The sequence below is a fragment of the Rhinolophus sinicus genome, chromosome 1 (assembly GCF_057876585.1).
Source record: "Rhinolophus sinicus isolate RSI-liver-muscle chromosome 1, RSI-T2T, whole genome shotgun sequence".
NCBI classification, from domain to species: domain Eukaryota; kingdom Metazoa; phylum Chordata; class Mammalia; order Chiroptera; family Rhinolophidae; genus Rhinolophus; species Rhinolophus sinicus.
This window is the reverse complement of record NC_142501.1, coordinates 63449194-63470310: the sequence shown is the minus strand read 5'-3', so window position 1 is coordinate 63470310 and position 21117 is coordinate 63449194. Positions and strand designations below refer to the sequence as shown.

Genomic DNA, 21117 nt, shown 5'->3' with positions numbered 1-21117 from the left:
CCACATTCTTCGTCTAGTACAAAGTCTTTGTCCCCACTCCCATTGCCTATAAAAGCCTTTCATTTTGTACAGCTCCTCAGAGCGCCTGTCTGTCTGCTAGATTGGATGCTGCCCGATTGGAATCAATTTTTGCTCCAATTAACTCAAAATTTTGAATATGCCTCCGTTTCTCTTGCAACAAGTCCCACCCTCCAGAGATAAGCATAGTTAGACACACACAGAAGAAAATTTGGTGTACAACATTCCAAACGGTGTTCTGTGCATTGATACACATGGAGCCATACTCCCCGTACTGTTTTGGAATCTTATTTTCACTTTATAGCATCGCACAGATATTTCCATACCAATGAATACAGAAAAATTTACATGAATGCTTTATATGAATATGTAGTGTATTTAAGGAAGATAGGTCTTGAATGACAAAGCTAACCAAATTCGATGATTACAGCAGCTAAAAGAGGGTTTGGCTCTTCTTCCTCCCAAATAATGGAATTAGCATAATTTGACTGAAACTCTGACGTAATGAATCCAGCTGCTTGATTACTGTTTGGATTCCAGCCTTGTTTTCAGCAGAAAGACTTCTATTTCTCCCTGACAAAATCCCCACGTCTGACCACTAGTAGGGCTGTGTTCTTAAACCTTAGTTGTTTTTGTAAAATTTGCTTTGGAGACAGACTGCCTTGTCTTGTAATTTTAGTTCCATCATTTACTAGTTTTGTGAAGTTAACTCTCTGAACCTCAGTCTCCTCATTACAAAATGGGGTTAATAATAAGTACCTGATAGGGGCAGCTGGTTAGCTCAGTTGGTTAGAGCGCGGTGCTCTTAGCAACAAGGTTGCCGGTTCAATCCCCATATGGGCCACTGTGAGCTGCACCCTCCACAACTAGATTGAAACAACTACTTGAGTTGGAGCTGATGGGTCCTGGAAAAACACACTTAAAATAAATAAAAGTTAAAATAAAAAGTACCTGATAGATTTGTTGCCTTATTATCTAAGGTGGTATGTGCTGTGTTCTATAAACTGTATAATTATTATTCAAATTATTATAAGTACTTTGTCTCCCTCCACACTGCTAATAAGCAGTTTGACTCAGACTTTTGGATCAGTTAACAATGTGATTCCTGACTGACTGGTTTAAGATTCCATTTCTGGGAGAGCTGAAACTGTAATTAAGTCTCAACTAGGCGATGTGGAGCTTAGTATATGTGACTTCTAATTCAGAAACATTTACATAGATATTTGCATTCTATCTCTACTTAAAGTGTACTTTTCATCAAATCAATACTAAATAGACTTGGAATCACAGCCAGTTAGACCAGAGACTTAAGGAACCACTCCCCTTACAGACTCCAGAAGGATTAGAGGACTAACTGTAAACGAGGAAACTGGAAAGGAAATAGAAATCATAGGTGAATATTTCTCTGATTTCAGGGTGTTGAAGGCATTTCTAAGCATAAATAAAGGGAAGAAATGAAAAGGACAGTTGATAGATTTACCACTTATTTTAAGTTTCTATAGGTATTTTAAAAAACACAGAAAAGTTTTCTACAAATCACAGCACTGTAAAGTAACTCAAAGAGGCACAGATAACCTGGAGGGGTGACCAAGCAGAATGCCTACTAATCTTCTTTTTTCCCATTTCAGTCTTTCACAATTTTTCCTGACAGTCTGTCCCACACCCACCATCATAATAATCTCAAAGATGATTCTTAATCACAAAATAAGGCTCTCTTTAGATTGGCCTATTTACACAGCTGTGACAAAAGTGTTAATTTACTATATATTTGCAAATCTAGAGTACTGAAAAACTACTGCAGCCATAAATTTAACTTCTGTCTGGGAATTTTCATAACAAATGTCAGATCAGACTTTCAAAAACCTGTCTTATTTGCTTTCCCAAGGCTAGGAAATCAAGCCCAAGAAACTCTCACCACCAGGTTTTCCTACAGTATCTATAAACTTGGGTGAATTTTTAGGTCCTGAAATCTCTCCTGGGGTCCTGGAAATCCTGACTCAGCCTAATGGTATGGTTTGAGAGTTGTCCAAGAAATGTCAGCTCAGCTATGAAGTATTAATAGTTTGAAGAACTAGTTCAATTCGTTTCCCAAGAGTCTCTGAGACTTTCCTTGAAGACACAAACTCAGACCTCTAGTGTGTATAGTAGAATCTTCAAGCAAGCATTACAATAAAAAACTATCTGTAGGAGACAGAGACTTCAAATGGCTGTGGTTAGATTATTATTGAGAATTTTCACATGTGAAAGATCTGATGAGAGTTCATATTAAGAATAGGCAACGGAAATATATGGTGATGGAAGGAGAACTGATTCTGGGTTGTGAACATACAATGGGAGATATAGATGATGTATTACAGAATTATACACCTGAAATCTATGTAACTTTACTAACAATTGTCACCCCAATAAACTTTAATTTTAAAAAAAATAGGCAACTGACAAAAAAATTTGGTTGTTCCCATGCCATGCGAAACAAAGATAATAAGCCATTGTAAAAAGTTAGACAAAATTCTCTAAGGCTAGTGATGAAGCCTATTCTCAAAGAAATCAGTAAAAGCTACCTCTAATTTACAAAAGTGAATGAACATAATTCATATAAAGGGAGAATCTCGACTATAACATACTACTGAGATATTGTGTGTGTGTGTATATATATATATAGTCAAGAACATACCAACTATAAACCAAGAACAGCAAGTTAAGAGATTCAGTAAGTCTGAAGAAGTCTGTATTTTTTACAGATTGCATAGGTAAGACTGACATAATTCACCACTAAAAATTTACTGCTCCAGAAGGTGGTACATTCAAATAAAAAACAAGGCTATCACCAAGTCAACATTTTGCATAATATCTGAAATTATGACTGATAACATTATACTGCTATTGTCTAATCCGATCAGGCCAAGCACAGCCAAGCCTGATAAATAAAAACATATCAAGGACAGGAAGGGCACTGACAAATCTCCAGAGACTTGCCATAAAACATACAACTTCTGAAATATTTATACTATTTTACTTACCTATGCAAATTTAACCTAAGGAGGGCTAAGCCTCTCTTCTAATTGGACTCTTACCATGAAATTTACAATAGCAAATAGACCAAACAAACTTAATTATTTCAAGCCTTTCTCTTTTTATAAATTAAAAGAACAAATCTTTATGATTTTTTTTTCAGGGGCCCCCTGGGAAAAGTATTTATTGAGACCTTTTCCCTTTTTAATCAAGAATAGAAAACGAGCACTTTGGAGAGAAAAGAAAGCTACTTAGAAGGCGGAAACGTCCAACAACTCAAACCTAGATGTCTGTATTCAGGGAATCTTTGTAGGCTGTTCCTACAAATGCACATTGCCTCCTACATCGAAAAATCCGAGTTTAAACCCAATTACACATTTTTGAGACCTTTTCTAAAAAACTCTTTCTGCAAAATGGAAGTGGGGAGAGATACATGTTAACAAACAAAAACACTGTTACTATTTGGTTAGCAATCCTGTAGTGTAAATAGTTTCTTGGGTTCTGTTGCTGAGCACATTTTTAATAAGGACTAAAACAAATAGAGGAGGAACTGACAACCCCATCAGCAAGAAGAGGAAATATTTCCGGGCGGGGGCGGGGGGGGATAAAAAGCAAAAAATGCAGTTTAAACTTGCCCTAAACTGGGGAATTTCTTACCTCAAATAGATAAGCAGTTGTATTGGTCTTAAGTCAGCTCAATTAATTTTTTTTTTCAGATTGATGATTATCCAGAATTTTTGAGTCCACAAGACAGACAGACCAACCAACACATTCGTATCATCTATTCGACTGTTTTGAAAAAAGAGTGTGAAAAAACAAAAGGTGTCTGGAAATTCTTGTTTCCATTTCATCATGCCAAGGCTAACAAAAAAGGTACGTGTTTCTTAAAGTGACACATGAAAAGATATGTTTCTTTATGAGACAAAAAAGATACTGTTCTTTTTTTCCTCCCCAGCTTTACTGAGGTTTTACTGACAAATAAAAATTGTATATATTTAAGGTATATAGTGTGATGTTTTGATATATGTATACATTGTGAAATGATTACCACAATCAGACTAATTAAGATATCCATCACCTCACTTAGTTACGTGTGTGTGTGTCTGTGTGTGTGTGTGTTTGTGGTGAGAACACTTGAGATCTACTTCCCTGGCAAATTTCAAGTATGTAGTACATTAACTACAGTCATCATACTGTACATTTTGGTCTCCAGAACTTATTTATTTTGTAACTGAAAGTTTGTTCCCTTTGATCAACATCTACCACTTCCCGCCCCCACCCCCCAGCCCCTGGTAACTACCATTCTACTCTCTGTAACTATGAGTTTTCCTTTTCTAGATTCCACGTGACTGAGATTATGTAGTATTTGTCTTTCTGTGCCTGGTTTATTTCATTTAGCATAATGTTCTCCAGGTTTATCCATGTTGTTGCAAATGACAGGATGCCTTCTTTTATTAAGGCAGAATAATATTGCTGTGTGTGTGTGTGTGTGTGTGTGTGTGTGTACATTTTCTTTATCTATTCATCTGTTGCCAGACACTTAGGTTGTTTCAACGTCTTGGCTACTGTAAATAATGCTGCTGTGAACATGGGGGTGAAGATATCTCTTTGAGATAGTGATTTTATTTCCTTTGGATATATTCCCAGAAGCGGGATTGCTGAATCATATGGTAGTTTTAATTTTTTGAGGAACCTCCATACCGATTTCCAGAATGGCTGCATGAATTTACATTCCCACCAACAGTGTACACCCTTGCCAACACTTGTTCTCTTTTGGCATTTTTATAACATGCAGTCATCCTAACAGGTCTGAGGTGTTTTTTCATGATGGTTCCCTGATGCAATTCCCTGATTATTGAGATACTGAGAAAGTGATGTTCTTTACATTGAGGATGAGCTGACCAATCCATGATCAGCGGCACAGTGCCAGGGCAGGGCAGTTTGCCAAGAATAAGGAAGGGTATGTAGAAAGGAAGGAAAGAAAGAAAAGAATGGAAGGAAATGAGGGAGAGAGGGAAGGAAGGAGTGGAAAGAAGAAAAAGACAGAAAGAGGGTGTTCATTAAATATTGGTTAAAAAAACAACAAGAATTAGTTTGCATCTGGATTCCATATGGTCAGTTCTTGTTTGATTTTAATAATCTTAACCAGATTTTAACAAAAAACCTGGTGAAGAAGTGCAGGGGGTCACGGGAAGGACTGTGATCCAGGCTTTGGGGAAACTCCTGATAGTTATCTCTATGAACCCTCTCTCTCACCAGCAGAAAAACAAGATTCTGCCCGGATAATTATAGTTTACTGTGGTTGTTAATAGCATTCACTCTTCATTCAAAAATATTTGTTGGGATCCCAAGAACTGTGACACAAACCTAGCTAAAAAGAAGAAAAATCACCTTTTGATTTTGTTTTTAGGGAGCTGAGGGACTCATGCAGGTGCCCGAGGAGACCTAGAAAATCTACAGTGGGGTGGGGAGAGAAGGGGAAGAGGATGCTGGCACTCACCTGGCTCAAGCCAAGCTGCCCTGCTTTTATGTTTCACATTTTGGGCTTTACCTAAACGTTTCTTGTGAATTAGTTTTAAAAATCAAAGAACGAACAGATAAAAATAGAATATACAGCTCAGCATTACACTGTTGACTTTCATGGTCTTGTTTTATATATACACACAGGGTGCCAAAACAACATATACACATTTTAAGAAAAGAAAGCTGTATTAAAATTGTAATAATATATGCTGATAGCAAAAGATGAATCAAGTCACGTTTGACTTCTGCAATCATGAGAGGTGCTCAAAGTGGTCACCGTCAGCGCCCAGACACTTCTGGTTACGGGGAACACTGTTCGGGAGACTTCCGTGGCGAGCGTGTAAACTGCTCCAACACCACAGCAGAAGCAGCAGGACTTGTTGCTAATCAGGCCTCCCGGGTCTTCCCTTGTGCACATCACACAGCACCGTGCGTCTCAGACTTACCACGAATGCACGCACTTGTTTGGGTGTTGGAGGCTCTGTTACATACCCATGCCTCCATTGCCATTGTACTTCCACAATGTTCTCCAATTTCAAACACCACCTCCAAATGGTCTTGTGCTCCTCAAGAGACAATCGTGTTTCCACCATTTTCTTTGTCTGTCCTCCCTGTCGCTTGGTGACACTAGCATTCATTTGATTAATGCCGTCTTTTGAGCGAACGTCATACTACACATTGCTACTGTAATTCAATGCAACTTCAAAAAGTAATACATAGGGCCGGCCGGTGGCTCAGGCGGTTAGAGCTCCGTGCTCCTAACTCCGAAGGCTGCCGGTTCCATTCCCACATGGGCCAGTGGGCTCTTAACCACAAGGTTGCCAGTTCAATTCCTCGAGTCCCGCGAGGGATGGTGGGCAGCGCCCCCTGCAACTAAGATTGAACACGGCACCTTGACCTGCCGCTGAGCTCCCAGATGGCTCAGTTGGTTGGAGTGCGTCCTCTCAACCACAAGGTTGCCGGTTTGACCAAGGGATGGTGGGCTGCGCCCCCTGCAACTAGCAACGGCAACTGGACCTGGAGCTGAGCTGCGCCCTCCACAACTAAGACTGAAAGGACAACAACTTGACTTGGAAAAAAGTCCTGGAAGTACACACTGTTCCCCAATAAAGTCCTGTTCCCCTTCAAAAAAAAAAGATTAAAAAAAAAAAAAAAGTAGTACATAGATAACATCTCTTAAAATGTGTATATATTTTTTGGCACCCCAGGATATATGTATATGAAATGTACATGTATATAAAAGAGCCCTTTAGGGTATCGATCCCTATAATTGGGAGTTGGTGAAAACAGCAGAGAAAAAGAGCATGGACTTCGGACTCAGCTAAACTCATATTTGAATCCTGGCTTATCTTTCCTGGCTGTGTGACCTTCTGTGTGAACCTTTGTGAGCCTCAGTTTCCTTATCTCTGCTATTAACATCCCAGGGTTGCTGTATGACATGAGATAAGGTGGACAGGGCTCGGGACACAGCAGGAAAGCAGTCAGCTGTTAAGATCTCATCTGTGGCACAGGAGTAGAAGAAAAGCATGAGGTCCCAGGTGGCTCCTGGATAGGCCCTTCCAGATGTTGGCCTGGCATCTCCCCAGTGTAACGAGACCAGCCGTACCAGCCCATTCCCTCTGCCTTCCAGTATTGAATAGCTACAAAGTGCGAGAAGATTGTTCGCTGTTTGCACACTGTCATGGAAGAGCACTTTTCCACGCTGACCCTCTATGGCATGGCAACTGTGTGTAGAAGTCTTTGTAATTAGCAGACTTATTAAACCCCTGGGTGCTCACCAGGTCTCTTCTCACACTAATTAGGACACCTAACTGGCGTTGGTTGCCTTAAACGCATATTTATCCTTGTCCACAAGCATAATTATTCTTGGCTTTTTATCCCCCTCCCAACACGTATAAGAATACAAAAACACACATTAAAGAAGCCAATTACAGGTAGAAATTTTATGAAATTTGAATTCCCAGACACTTTGAAAATTATGTTAAAGGCAGTGAAGAGTTTAAAAAAAAATTATGTTGTGCTCATGTGCATGGCTATTCACAGAACTACAGCGCTCCCCACCTGTTTTATACTTTCCTCTCTGACTGTACCATCTGGCACTTTTACGCCAGGACTTTTGAAAACAAAACTGCCACTGTCACAAGGAGTCATACACAACACACATGAGAGGATAGAAAACATTCCCCCTTTCCAGCAGGGATGTGCTCTGTTTCCTGTTCTCCTCCAAGCCACTTGCTCCCTGGGTTAGGTATTGCTGTGCACCCACGACCCCTACGTGGACCCGCAGCAAGAGGGGCTCAACCCTGTCTGCCCTCTGGGCCACAAGTGCTGCGTTCTGCTTAATCCCGGCAGTGATCAAAGGCATTGTCTCTGTCCCACTTAGTACCTATGCCTGTGATATGCCTACTGTTAGAAGTGTCTGTGACGATTGGGGTCTTACAGACTTACGTATTAGTGAAAGGTTCATAGCTTGCAAGTAGAGGACACTGATTCTGCCTCTCTTCATGCCAAAGGAAATCCATTGGAAGGATTTTGGAATCTCTTAGGGACTCAAAAGGGGAACAGAAGAGCCAAATAGTAGGAGACTGGAAACCAGGAGCCTGTTCTAGAACCTGCATAGCCTGTGGGGGACCTTCTTCTGGGGTTCAGCCAGCTTCGAAGACTCCTAGCTCTGCCTCCCAAGTCCAAATGTCATGAGTCTAGGGGGAGACACCGATCAGCCCAACTTGGATCACAAGTCGACCCCTAGACCAGTCAGCTGTGGCGGAGGCAGAGGTGGATCCAGGTTCTGTGGGGACCAAAACAATACCATTTGCAGAGCCCTCTTTAAGAAAAAGACTTAGGGCCGGCCCGGTGGCTCAGGCGGTTAGAGCTCCGTGCTCCTAACTCCGAAGGCTGCCGGTTCAATTCCCACATGGGCAAGTGGGCTCTCAACCACAAGGCTGCCAGTTCAATTACTCGAGTCCCGTAAGGGATGGTGGGCTCTGCCCCCTGCAACTAAGATTGAACATGGCACCTCGAGCTGAGCTGCCGCTGAGCTCCCGGATGGCTCAGTTGGTTGGAGAGCATCCTCTCAACCACAATGTTGCCGGTTCGACTCCTGCAAGGGATGGTGGGCTGCGACCCCTGCAACTAGAAATGGGAACTGGACCTGGAGCTGAGCTGCGGCCTCCACAACTAAGATTGAAAGGACAACAACTTGACTTGGAAAAAAGTCCTGGAAGAACACACTGTTCCCCAATATATTCCTGTTCCCCTTCCCCAATAAAATCTTTTTAAAAAGAAAGGAAAAAAAAAAAAAAGAAAAGAAAAAGACAAAGCACCAAATCCAATGACACAACACTCTGAAGAAATCTGGGCAGAAGAAACCACAAATAGAACGTGCCTATGGCCACTCCCAAGAGGGGAAGTGAGACAGAAGAAAAACTGAAGTGGGAAGAGCCTGTGGTCTTAAATGATTGTGATTGAAACGTCTTTCCTTTGCATAGAGACACATTTGACCAGTTGATGTGAACACACGGTTGGTGCCTCTCCTGAGACTTTGGAAGGAACTCATGCAAGTAAGGGGCACTGAGGCTTAGTCACTATTTTCATGGAAGGAGCAGTCTCTTTTTTTAAAGATGGGGGCATTGGTGGTAACTGTCGGAAGAGGACCATTTCTCAGAGAAGGAAGATGCTGGGAATACAAAATGACCACTATACCCTGACCCCTCCAACAGGCAACTCCTGCTGCTGCAGGCTCCTGAACACTTTTTATCATCAGGCCTTTTGCCTCAAATCCCCAGGTGGTGTCCAATTCTGAGGAGCTCTGATGCACTGCAGGGGGGCTGTGTTGACCTCTTATGCCTCAACCAGAGCAAGCCTCAATGGCCCACACCTTCCGTCTTTCTACAGCTGCCATCTGGCATCGTCTTTGGTCTAATGAGGGGGTTTTTCTCCCAAGCATGGAGGTACCTGGAGCTTCTCTTGGACACATGGGAGTGACAGAGAGGAGTTTCACAGAACAGTTCAAAAGGAAATGGGTCAAACTCAATGAAAGTACACTGAAGATTTCGCATTTCATTTTACGTAAATTTAACCTCAAAAGAAAAATAAACTGAAAAAAGAAGGGACAGAGGAGGAAAGGGAAGCAAACAAGCCAAGAAACGAAGTGGCTAAAAGAGCCAGGGAAATCCCCAAAAGGAATTCTGTGTGGGAGCAAGGGCTTTCCCTCTTTCTCTTCCTTGCTCTAGGGATGGCTTGGGCATCCCTGACTCATAACCGTTCTTCTGCAAGGATGGGAGGTGGTTAGACAGGAAATACCGAGCTTCCATTGGAGGTGACTATGTGTAGCTAATGCTGACCTCTCGCAGCAGCTAATGGAAATGTGAATTTAGGTGCTGTTCAGAATACTTATTAAATACTATTACTATTTATCCCTCCAAATAAACAAACAAAATACACTCACATAATAGGGAGGACGTGACAGTTTTCTTGATGTAAGTTATGATTGGTTCTTTGGGTTTTACTTGAAATTCAGTTAATGTTTGCTGCATGCCTCTTCTGCCATGCATCATGGGAGTCATTTTGATACACGTTACTTCATTTTCCTCCACAAAATTGTCATCCTGGTTTTTGCAAATGAAAACCCTGAGGCCAGAGCAATAAAGTAACTTGTAAAGTGTATACCTTTTAAGAGTCTGAACTTGATCACGTCTTTTCATGTCAAAGCTAAAGCTCTTTTTCTTTCATCATGCTGCCCAGCTTATAGTTTTGTACTTGTATGTTTTTGTAAAAATGTATGAACATATGTCAAATCAGTACACGTGACTATATCTTCTTCATAAACTCAATCAAATTATATAATTAACGATTAACTTTTTTCTCCTTTTAAGTGAAGGAAGAACATAACAGCCCTGTATTTTGGAGAAACAAAGAGACTAGAAGTCTGAATAAATCCTCTCTCAGGTGAGATTTTGTTTGGAGTATGTTTTTAACTTGCTGACCAAAACTTATTTTATATTTCTATTTCTTGGTTTTTTTAAGTGCTTTTTCCTCTACTAACGGCTTTGGACCGAGTGCTGCTTATCTCATATACGTAGTAATGAAGAAGGTAATTTAAGAGAACTTGCTTTAAATTCAAATCCAGTTACCTAGTCAAGTATAATTTTTCTAATTTCAACAGAATATATAAATGTCACAAAATAAATAATTAAAATTAAATTCATAAACACTTATTGAGCTCTGGCTCTGTGTAATGAATACAAGCTAAGTACAGCATAGCTCCTCTCTTTGCAAAGCTGATTCTAACCAGGATCTATGACATTGGCGTGAATCAAAACAATACAAAGTACACATGCTACGTAAATGAGCTTGAGCAAACTGTCAGAGAGATTTACAGAGGGGAGGGATTATATTCAGATGTAGGGAAAAGTCAAGATGCCCAGTGACAGTTGGTAAAGGAATATTGCGCATGGAGATGGGAATATTACAGTTCGAGGGAAGAGTAGAAGCTAAGATTGAGGCAGGAAAAAATGGAATATGTTAGGAAAGGTGCACAGTCTTGTGTGATTTAAAAATAGAGCATGATTATTAGATAATAAGGTTTGCAAGTACAAAATCGCTCATATTGTGGAAGTTTTTAAAAATCCAGATGAAGATTTTCCACACCATTTCATAGATAGGAGAAGACTGTTGAAAGTGTGGAGCAGGAGAATAACATGATAAAAATCACTATTACAGAAAATAATCTGACCGTTGTACTTACTGGGGACGGAAGCAAGCAGGGAAGAGACCAAAGATTGGTGGGAAGTAATGAGATTCTGAATTTGGGCGAGTGGTAGTGAGAATGAAGAAAAAGGAAGGGATGGGGGAGAGATTTCAGAGGTAGAATCTACAAGACTGTCAATGGATTGAACATGAGAGAGATGCAGAGAGAGAAACCACTGTGGTTTCACGTGGAGGTGACTGCAAGGCGATACATTTCACAGAAGTCAGCCTGTCAGGACGGAGCAAGCCCGACACTGGTTTAGGCAGGTGAAGCTTGAAGTCCTATTTGGGCTTCACCTGGTGGTGAAGTTCATTGAGCAGTTGAAATTTCAGTCTGTACGATGGGAAAGAAGTCTGGGTATAGAATTAAAAAGGAGTTTCCTCAGCTGCACAGCTCAAAGTATGATTGTTACACACTTTAAGTATCTAGACATTAGAAGGAGGAGGGGAGCATAGGATTCTAAGAGCTGTGAGTCAAGAGATACATCGGCCTGGGGAATATAACGTGGGTTGGGGCCCTGAAATACAAGTCATGGCATGGGGGAAACAGCCAACTTAGGAAAACACTGCAAAATGCTGCAAAGGGAAGGTGAACTCCTCAGTGAGGAGTATCCACGAGCCTGTGTACCATGCTGTGCAGGAACTGAAGATGCCCAGAAGGGGCCTTTGCCCCCTGCACTTCCTCTTACCCTCCCCTGTTCTCACTGTTTGGTCAAGAGTATCTACAAGGTCTCTTCTAAACCTAAATGCCAGTATTACAAAACTTCCTTTCACACCAAAAACAGTTGTTGTTGTTTAGGAAGATTCTTTTTTCTACTGGGAACATACCATCAATTTGCTTTGCCAAATTTTAACTTTACAACCGACTATTTTAGAAAAGAAGATGGATGGAAAGTTGGCTACAGCATCTGTAATTTTCTGAAAGGTTTGTAGAGTTTAAGGAATTAGCTTTAAAAATGGTCCCTGTGTTCCTGTCAGGGTCCTCAAGGCTTTGGAGGTTCCAATTTTACGTATTTGAAGAAAAACTTGCTGGCTAAGACAGGGTATGACTGGTAGGCGTTCTGTTTCCTATTGCAACCACAGCTCAGGATGCACACCTCGCTTTAAAATGCTGGTATTGGGGGAGGGACCAGCAGCCTGTAGAACCGAATTCCTTCCACTAGGGTTTCTCAATGGGGTGCTATTGGCATTTTGTGTGGGACCCTTCCTTGCTGTGCAGAATGGTCCCACAGTGTGGGACTTGAGCTTCTCTAGCTCTGGCCCACTGAATACTCCCAGTAACACACCCATTTATCCTGGCAACTGAGAAACAGCACCATGCATTTCCAGTGAAACCACCCCTGCTGTTCCTAGCTGTGGATGCACTTGACAAGCTCGTCTGCATTTCCCATCCTCTGCTCCTTCCCCTTCTCTGCACTCCTCTCTCCCACCTTCCCTAGCAAGCAGCCTTGCTTTCCCTATAGAATTCTGCACTTGGGTTTTTATTGACACCACAGTGTGATAACTTAATACTACAAATTTAAAATGATTTCCCCCTTCACTGGGATTTCCATTTTAACAGGCATCAAAGCCAGAAGCAAGGAAAGCTCTCTTAGAATTTTGTTTTAACAGTTTCTGAGATTTCATTGACAGACTAAACTGCAATATTTAAAGTGCACAATTTGATGCATTTTTTTCATATGTTTACATTCACGAAACCATCCCGACCATCAATTATCTATGACTACCTCCCTGCACCACGGCTTGGAAACTTTTCCAAGGCCATAAGCTGGGGCAATCGTTAGTTCCCACTTTGTTTCCCACCTCTCAGAGCTTACTGTCTTCTGCTGTCTGATGTCCAATGCCTTAAAAGCTGGTTTTATTTTTTTCATATCTTTTTCCAGTGTTTGGTTATTTTGGGTGGGAGGTAGAGGGAGTCCCCATTACTCCATCTTGGCCGGAAGCAGAAGAAAACTAGTAGAATTTTAAGCTTATATCAGTATATCTGGTTTGGTTTCAGATCCTTCTTGGAGCCAGTGACGGTTCCAGAATTTCTGTAACAGAGATTCCATGAAAGAGGGCAACAAAACGGGGAATTAGGGACTTCATTTACTTAGAACATACGCTTATTTGGAGTGGCGTGAAACTCTGTTTTGGTAGATGCAAAGGCACTGCTTTTACGTAGTGTATATATGTATGTATTTTTGGTGGGGGTGGGGGTAGGAGGCTGTGACTGGAGATCCTGGGGCGTCAGGGGCACTAACGCGTCTTCCATTGGCCTCTGCCTTTGGAAGCCTGCTGTTTTAGGCAAATTCAACTCACCAACTCTGGTTCCAGACTAGGATAACAAAGATAATCCTGAAGCTCAGAAGGACCCGAATTATCAAAGGTTCACATACGCCTACTATTTGGCCTTTTACAAGAAGATGAAACCACACTTTTAGAAAACTTTCTTAACAAAGTATCCAAAACAAGATTAGAGAGTCAATTCAACAGGAGAGCTCCTTTCCCCCAGCACTCCTGCCGTTTGAGGAGAGACTGACTGTGGGGCTTGAACTCACTGGAATACGCCAGAAGCTGGGACACTGTTGCTGCTTCCTTATGTGTTACTGCTTTGAGAGTAGTTTATGTTCTTAACACGCGCTGGCTGGGCCATGTGAGGAGACAGCCCAAAGCATCTGGAGTGTGGGAATAAAGCCAACGTGGCACAACGGCAAAAATCCATGGTTTTTTCAAGCCTGGCCTTGTGTCAGAATCTCTCAAGGGCTCACGGAGAGTTCAGACTCCTGAGCAATACCCCAGACTACTGAATCCTAAACTTTAGGGATGGGACTCAGCAATCGGGTTTTTGTTGCTTCCTAGATGATTCTGTTGGCTAGTTATCATGGTTGAGGAATTCCTAGGCTAGGTAGTCAGTTTACTCCTGGATTATTAAGACTCCTGAGCTCTACGCCCATATTACGTCTCTAATCCATGAACTTTCCTCTGTCTCCACTGCCAATACCTCAGTACAAGCCACCATCATCTCCCACCTGGGTTTGCAAGACCTTTAATTACCCTCCTCACCTCTGTTCTTGGCACCTGCTATAATCTGAATGTTGGTGCTCCCCACAAATTCATATGCTGAAATTGTAACCCCTAATTGGCCCAGTGCTGGTACATAGTAGGTGCTTATATTTCTTGAAATGATTACTCGTGTTCTTTATAACCTAATACCAAAGGTGATGGTATTAGGAAGTGGGGCCTTGGGGGGGTACTTTAATCATGAAGGTGGAGCCCTCATGAATGGGATTAGTGCCCTTATGAAAGAGGCTCCAGAGAGATCACTCGCCCCCACCACCACGCGAGGTGCTGACTCCGAACCAGGAAGAGGTTCCTCACCAGAAGGCAACCATGATCTTGGACTTCTCAGCCTCCAGAACTGTGAGGGATACACTTTCTGTTGTTTATATGTGACCCCATCTATGGCATTGTTACAGCAGCTCACACAGGTTAAGACAGTATCTCTCTGCCCCCTCCTGAAACCCGTTATCCACCCTAAAGCCTTAGTGATCTTTTCCAAATGTCCCTTTCTTGCTTAAAATCTTTCAGCAGTATCACAGTGCACAGAAAAGAAAACTGTTTACATGTCTAGACTACCATGCAAGGTGTGGCCTTTGCTTACCTCTCCAGCTTCATCTCAGGTCACTGCACCCCTTGCTCACGGTACTGACTGGAGCACCTCGAGCTTCTCCCAGCTCAGGGCCTCTGCACCTTCTTTCCCCTCTTAAGGCTGCTTTTTATACGCGGCTCACTCTCATCCTTCAGGTCTTGGCTTGCTTGCCCAGTCTACCGTATACCACCCTCCCGCAAACACACACAAGGTTTCCTTAGCAGAGTACTCTATTTCATAGCACGGAAGCTACACGGAGGCAGGGACCTTGGTATTCTTGCACACAGGATATATTTCTAGTGCTTGGCCCAGTGCTGGTACATAGTAGGTGCTTATATTTCTTGAAATGATTACTCATGTTCTTTATAACCTAGCCTGACTTGCATTATAATGGGCTTTGGGGAGCATGATTTAATCTAAATCTATGTAATAACAAACTATGATTTGAAGGGGTTGATGTACTTCCATTGCTGCCCTGAGTGCTAATAAGTGATTAGCTTCTGGAAGGAGGGGTCTCGGCCTTGTAGCAGGGCACTAAGTGACAGTCCTAACATGGCCTTCATAACTGGTAGGACTGAGAGAGGCAGTGCTGGTGGCAGCCGTCTAGCTGCATGTTCTCAGACTCAACAGTCTCCATTACACATGTTGGCATGTAATGCCCCAGATTTTCTAGACCACTCTGGTAGTCTCATTATTTCCTTCCAAGTTAGAAAAACAAAAGAGATTTCTAATTAATTTTTGCAGTAATTGTTTTAGGTTATTGTGGGAGTTAGAACTGTTAAAAGTAGCATAAGTCCAACTTAGGTTAAAAGAGGCAACTCATGTAATTCAACATTCATTCAACAGATGCATATAAATATAAACACAAATACAGATACAAATGTAGATCTATCTATCTATCTATATCTATCTATCTAATCTGGCATATTCTAATTGCTGGGCTCTGTGTTCGATTTTTGATGAGCAATGGTGAGCAAAATCTGTAAGTCAGAAACTACCACAGGAGTGTAGGATAGTAAGAATGAAGTTGGGATTTAGGCAGAGCTAGAACTTTGTCTCTTCTGAAGTTTGTGGATCAGCTTCATTTTCTCTCACTGAATACAGTGTCCTCCGCGGGGTTGTGAAGTCACCCACTGTCTTAAATTCACTTTTTACAGCTCCCACCACCAGACAAAGGGTAACTCACACACTTTCCTGCATCAAATTTAAAAATCCTGGGACGTTCTCTGATGCCTACCTGGAATTAATGATTCACTGCTGAAAAAGTATCCACTATAACCAGGAGGTCAGGGTCTTTAAAAACATGGCAGCTTCTGTGTTCTCCATGCGTGGAGGGGAGGAGTAATTACCAAATAAAAGGAGTGAGGAGGGAACTAGGTTTACTACCCCATAGTTTTCTAGCACTGTCATCTCTATAATTAAACACTTAACTCGGAAAAGTGTAAACAAAAAGGCATGCTGGGTAGAAAACACTAATTAGAGGACTACAGAATGTTATCATGTATAGAGCTTTGAAACAACTCCAGGTGTAAAGTTTTAGGCCTAATTATGAGAACCTGCAGGTCATAAGAAGAATGCAGTTATCTTGGGACATCAGACTTACATAAGTATGACTGCTTTTCAGGGTAATAGTAAACAACAGGCCTTTTAACACCTAAGGGATAAAAAACAGACTAGTGATCTCTGATAATGAGATTCAGTACTCAGGTTGGTCTACTATAAGACCCAGTCTTATTTTGGGGGAAACAGGGTCTCTGTAGTGTAGCTCTTCATTAGTGGATAGCTCCCTGTACCCACATGCATTTTACAGAGAAAACCCAAGTAGACAACTCACCAAAATGTTCTTTTAGGAAAAGTGCATTGTGACCTACTTAAGATTTCTCTAAAGCTAGGGGAGAAAAGACTGCCTATTGCTTGTGAGTGTAAAGAAACAGAGGGAGATTGAGATAAATAGAACATTTTTACAGTACCGGCACAGAGGAAGATTTATACAAATGTAATTTGGTTCACCCTGACTAATCCAAGAGGAAAAGAGATAATGATAATGCTTAGCTGTACTAGGCTCAGACCCACTAGGGGGGATTTTTGATCTGAGTTTACATTTATCTATAGCCTCTACTGATAACTTAGCTAGTGAAAATTTAAAAGCAGATTTTTCTAACCACAGTGCATGGCGAGTAGAGGGATGAGCTTCTGGAGAAACTGAACTGTTTAATAAACAGAATCAGAGCTGACCAGCTTGGCATCCCTATGAAATAAGAATGTGCTGTACTTAATTGTACATCATTATCAAAATACAAGGGGGAAAAAAAACCCAAGAAGGTGAACCTTATATTTTCCTCTAAGAAAGTAGGAAAAGGGAGTTGTGTTATTCCTCTCTGCATAGTAGATACATATGCAGGGTCTATAGCCACCCTGGCTGAATTCAAATCCTGACCCTGCCTTGGGCTGTTTAATCTTCCCAGGCTTTGCTCTTAATGGGAGGGGTAGGCTCATAATAGTGCCTGTCCCACAGGGATGATACATAGGGCTAAAGCAGGTACAGCTGAAGTGCTTAATCTGTGTGTGGCACTTAGTGAGTCCTTATTAAAACTTAGCTCTTTTGTTACTTCTGGTTATCAGTAAGTCAGTCACTGAGCAATAATCTATCCATCATCCTCATAATCCGTGATCAAACCTTGGGACAGAATAACTTTCCTCTTTTCTACTCTAACTACCTTGTTTCCCCAAAAATAAGACATAGCTGGACCATCAGCTCTAATGGTCTTTTAGAGCAAAAATTAATATAAGACCCGGTCTGATATTATAATATATTATATAAGATCCAGTCTTATATTAAAATAAGACCAGGTCTTATATTAATTTTTGCTCTAAAAGACGCATTAGAGCTGATGGTCCAGCTACGTCTTATTTTCAGGGAAACATGGTACTAACACTATAGTATTTAAAAATGTTTAATGCTGTTGTGCAATAATTTGGCATGAGGTAGCATCTCTATTAATTTTCTAAGAATTTCTTATGCAGTAGGTTGTTTTAGTTCTATGAGAGGACAGAGTCCTCTGTTATGTAAATATACTACCGTGTTTCCCTGAAAATAAGACCTACCCCAAAAATAAGCCCCAGTTAAGATCTCAGCCAGATGGATGCATTTAGTACATTATGACAATGCTCCAGAAGAAGATAACATGACTATAATTGAATAAATGTAGATTGTTGTACATGAAAAAATAAGACATCCACTGAAAATAAGCCCTAATGGAGCAAAAATTAATATAAGACCCGATCTTATTTTCGGGAAAACATGGTATGTGTGTAAGTATACTAATCCAGAATGGTTAGAAACTCAAGAAAAAGGATTCAGGACCTATAACAGCTGCTCAGATAATAAGCTGTTCTTGATAGTTCTCAAAATTGACTCTGAAAACATTAAATACTTATATTCTCTTGTACACAATTTGCTCATAGTTTATCATTATTAATAAATATTCATTGCTCCGTTATACATTTATAAAAATTCAAAAAATACTTATTGAGCATGGGGGTAGAATTCATTCTTTTCCTCCTCACTCTTTCATCCTTTTATTCCTACCTTCCTTTTCCTTTTTCCTCTTTCCTCTTTTTGTGGACCTGTGTGAAAATTCCCTTGGGACATATACTCAGGAGCAGAATTGCTTTGTACATTTCATGTATTAATCGCTTGTTGGTTTTAGACATAAAAAAATACCTCGTCCCACATTGTCAGCTACCTATTAGCTTTGTCTGTGTAGTGCCTTTTACTGAATAGAATTTTAATTTTGATGTAATAAAATCAAGGTTTTGATTCTGGTCAAGATGGAGTAAGCACACTTTAGCTCACCTTTCCCTCTGATATAAGTAAAAATCCTGAACAGAACGCATAGAGCAATTGATTGCCTGGTTTAAAAAAAAAAAAAAATCAACGTTCTCCATAGAATTAAACAAGGCTTAAAGTCAACAACAGCTATAAATTTTCCTTTAAAATACGCTTTAGCTGAGTCACATGTATTTTTACATGTATTGTCATTCCGTTTTAAGTATCTCTTAAATGTTTTTATTATTTTCAGCAGTTTGATTATGACATGTCTCGTGTGGAATTCTTTGAGTTTATCTTGTTTGGAATTCACTGAGTTTCTACAATCTGTAAGCTTATATCTTTTGCCAAATTTGGAGTTTTCTGTCCCTATTCTTTCAAATACTATTAATGCAATACACTTTCTTCTCTCCTTCTAGGACTCGGAAGACATGAATATTAGACCTTTTCATATTGTCACACAGGCTCCTAATATCCTTTGTCATTTTTTTCCTTCAACCTTTATTCTCTATGTTGTTCAGATTGGATAATTTCTATTTATCTATCTTCGAATTCAATGACTGTTTCCTCTGTCATCTCAATTCTGCTTATTGAGCCTATTTAGTGAATTTAAAAAATTTGTTATTGTAATGTATTTTTCCTCTTAAAATTTCCCTTTGGTCCCTTTCTATAGCTTCTGTTTCTGGTGAGACTTTATATCCTTACATTTGTTTCAAAGAGGCTCACTCTTATTTATTGGAGCATGGTTAAATGGCTACCTTAAAGCCTTTGTCTGATAACCTCAACATCTTTGTCTTCTCAGTATTGGTATCTGCTCATTGTCTTTTTCTTCATAAGATGTTGAGAACCTCCTGGCTCTTCAAATATCAAGTAATTTTGGATTGCCTCTGGGACATTTGGAATATTACGTTATGTGACTCTGGGTCACATGACCATGAAGAGTCTGGTACGGTCTCTGCCAGCCTCTCAGTTATGCTTATATATCTGAGAATTATTTTCTAACTTTGAATTCTTCCATATTCAAAGTTAGTGTTGTTTATATTTCACTAATTCTACTTAGTAGCATCTTCATGGGGAATTTTTTATTCAGTACAGCTCAAATTCTAGATTTTGAGACCTAGGTCTATATGACTTCTTATGGAAGAATCACTGTTCTCTATTCTGCTTGTTTCTTCTATTTTAGCATATTAATCCAATTGTCTATTTCAACCCAATAGGTTTTTAGCTCTCCATGAAAACTAAACTCTCCAGTTTCACATTTCATATTCATAAGAACTTTTCTTATTCTTTTTAAGAATTTCTTAAATCAAATAATCATTTTTTTCTAATTTACCATTCTTTCACAGAGTCAGTATGTTAGCATGTATGTAGTTTTTATTCTTAGCCGAACTTCAGCCTAACAGGTTTTTCTGAAGCTGTTTAATTCTGCCTGTTACTTTTAGGACTGTGACTTTTAAAAATTTTTTTCATTAGTTTCAGGTGTAACAATGTAATAGACATTTATACCCCTCACAAAGTGACAAACCCCCACCCCCAATCTACGACCCCTCTGACATCATATATAGCTGTTACAATTCCACTGACTCTATTCCCTATGCTGTACTCCACATCCTGTGTGGACTATGACTTTTAATCTGACATTTTCAGCATCAAGGTGTTTATTTGTCTTTGATGCAGAGGGAAAAGGAGAAATATGATTTGTGCATACTTTGGTTTTGGAGTTCTCTTCCCCACTTCTCTCATCCCTTTCTCCTTTGTGGCTGGTTCCTCCCTAGAGATACAAAATCAGCTCATTAGAAATACTCTTAACTTATAGCAACTTAGTCCTATAAATATGAAGTTGGCACATATGCAAATTCTAGGTTCTAGAACTCTTGCTTAGTAGTGAACTACTGCTCTTTAATCAGACTAGTAATGGAGGGTATTATTGAATTTCAAATGAAGAATACTGTTTAGTTTTATGAGTTCGCTTGCTCGACTGGTGAAGCTATAATGACCACAGCACTTTAACTTATACTGCCAAAAAGGTAATCCTTTTTAGAAACCCTTTTTAACTCTCTAAAATAATAGGTTTTTCATACAACTGAGCAAATAACAGTAGATTTAAGTGAGACTTTCTGTAACCATCTGAAATTATTTTGCTCAACTTTCACAGGGAACATGTTGTGACTGAAATGAACATTGTGTCAATTTCATAACATCATCTAACATAATCTACCCACTGGTTATTTAACTCTCTTCAATTTCCATAGAGAAAATGTTAGAAAATATTACCTGCAAGAATAAAGAAAAGCTGTCACTTTAAAGGGGATTGGAGTATGTATCATCCATGTTAGGGCTAGACATATTCATTTAC

The 21117-nt window shown here is 40.3% G+C and overlaps 2 protein-coding genes across 2 annotated transcripts in view; one reads left to right on the top strand and one right to left on the bottom strand.

The window, feature by feature from the left end:
• XPOT (exportin for tRNA) overlaps positions 1-21117 on the bottom strand; it is a 133692-nt gene that overhangs the window by 59363 nt on the left and 53212 nt on the right. The gene's annotated exons all lie outside the window — the stretch shown is intronic.
• C1H12orf56 (chromosome 1 C12orf56 homolog) overlaps positions 1-21117 on the top strand; it is a 68763-nt gene that overhangs the window by 16356 nt on the left and 31290 nt on the right. Inside the window, exons 2-3 of the mRNA XM_019732433.3 lie at positions 3747-3903; positions 10428-10500. Coding sequence (XP_019587992.3) covers positions 3747-3903; positions 10428-10500 — 230 coding nt within the window. The remainder of the gene's footprint in view (positions 1-3746; positions 3904-10427; positions 10501-21117) is intronic.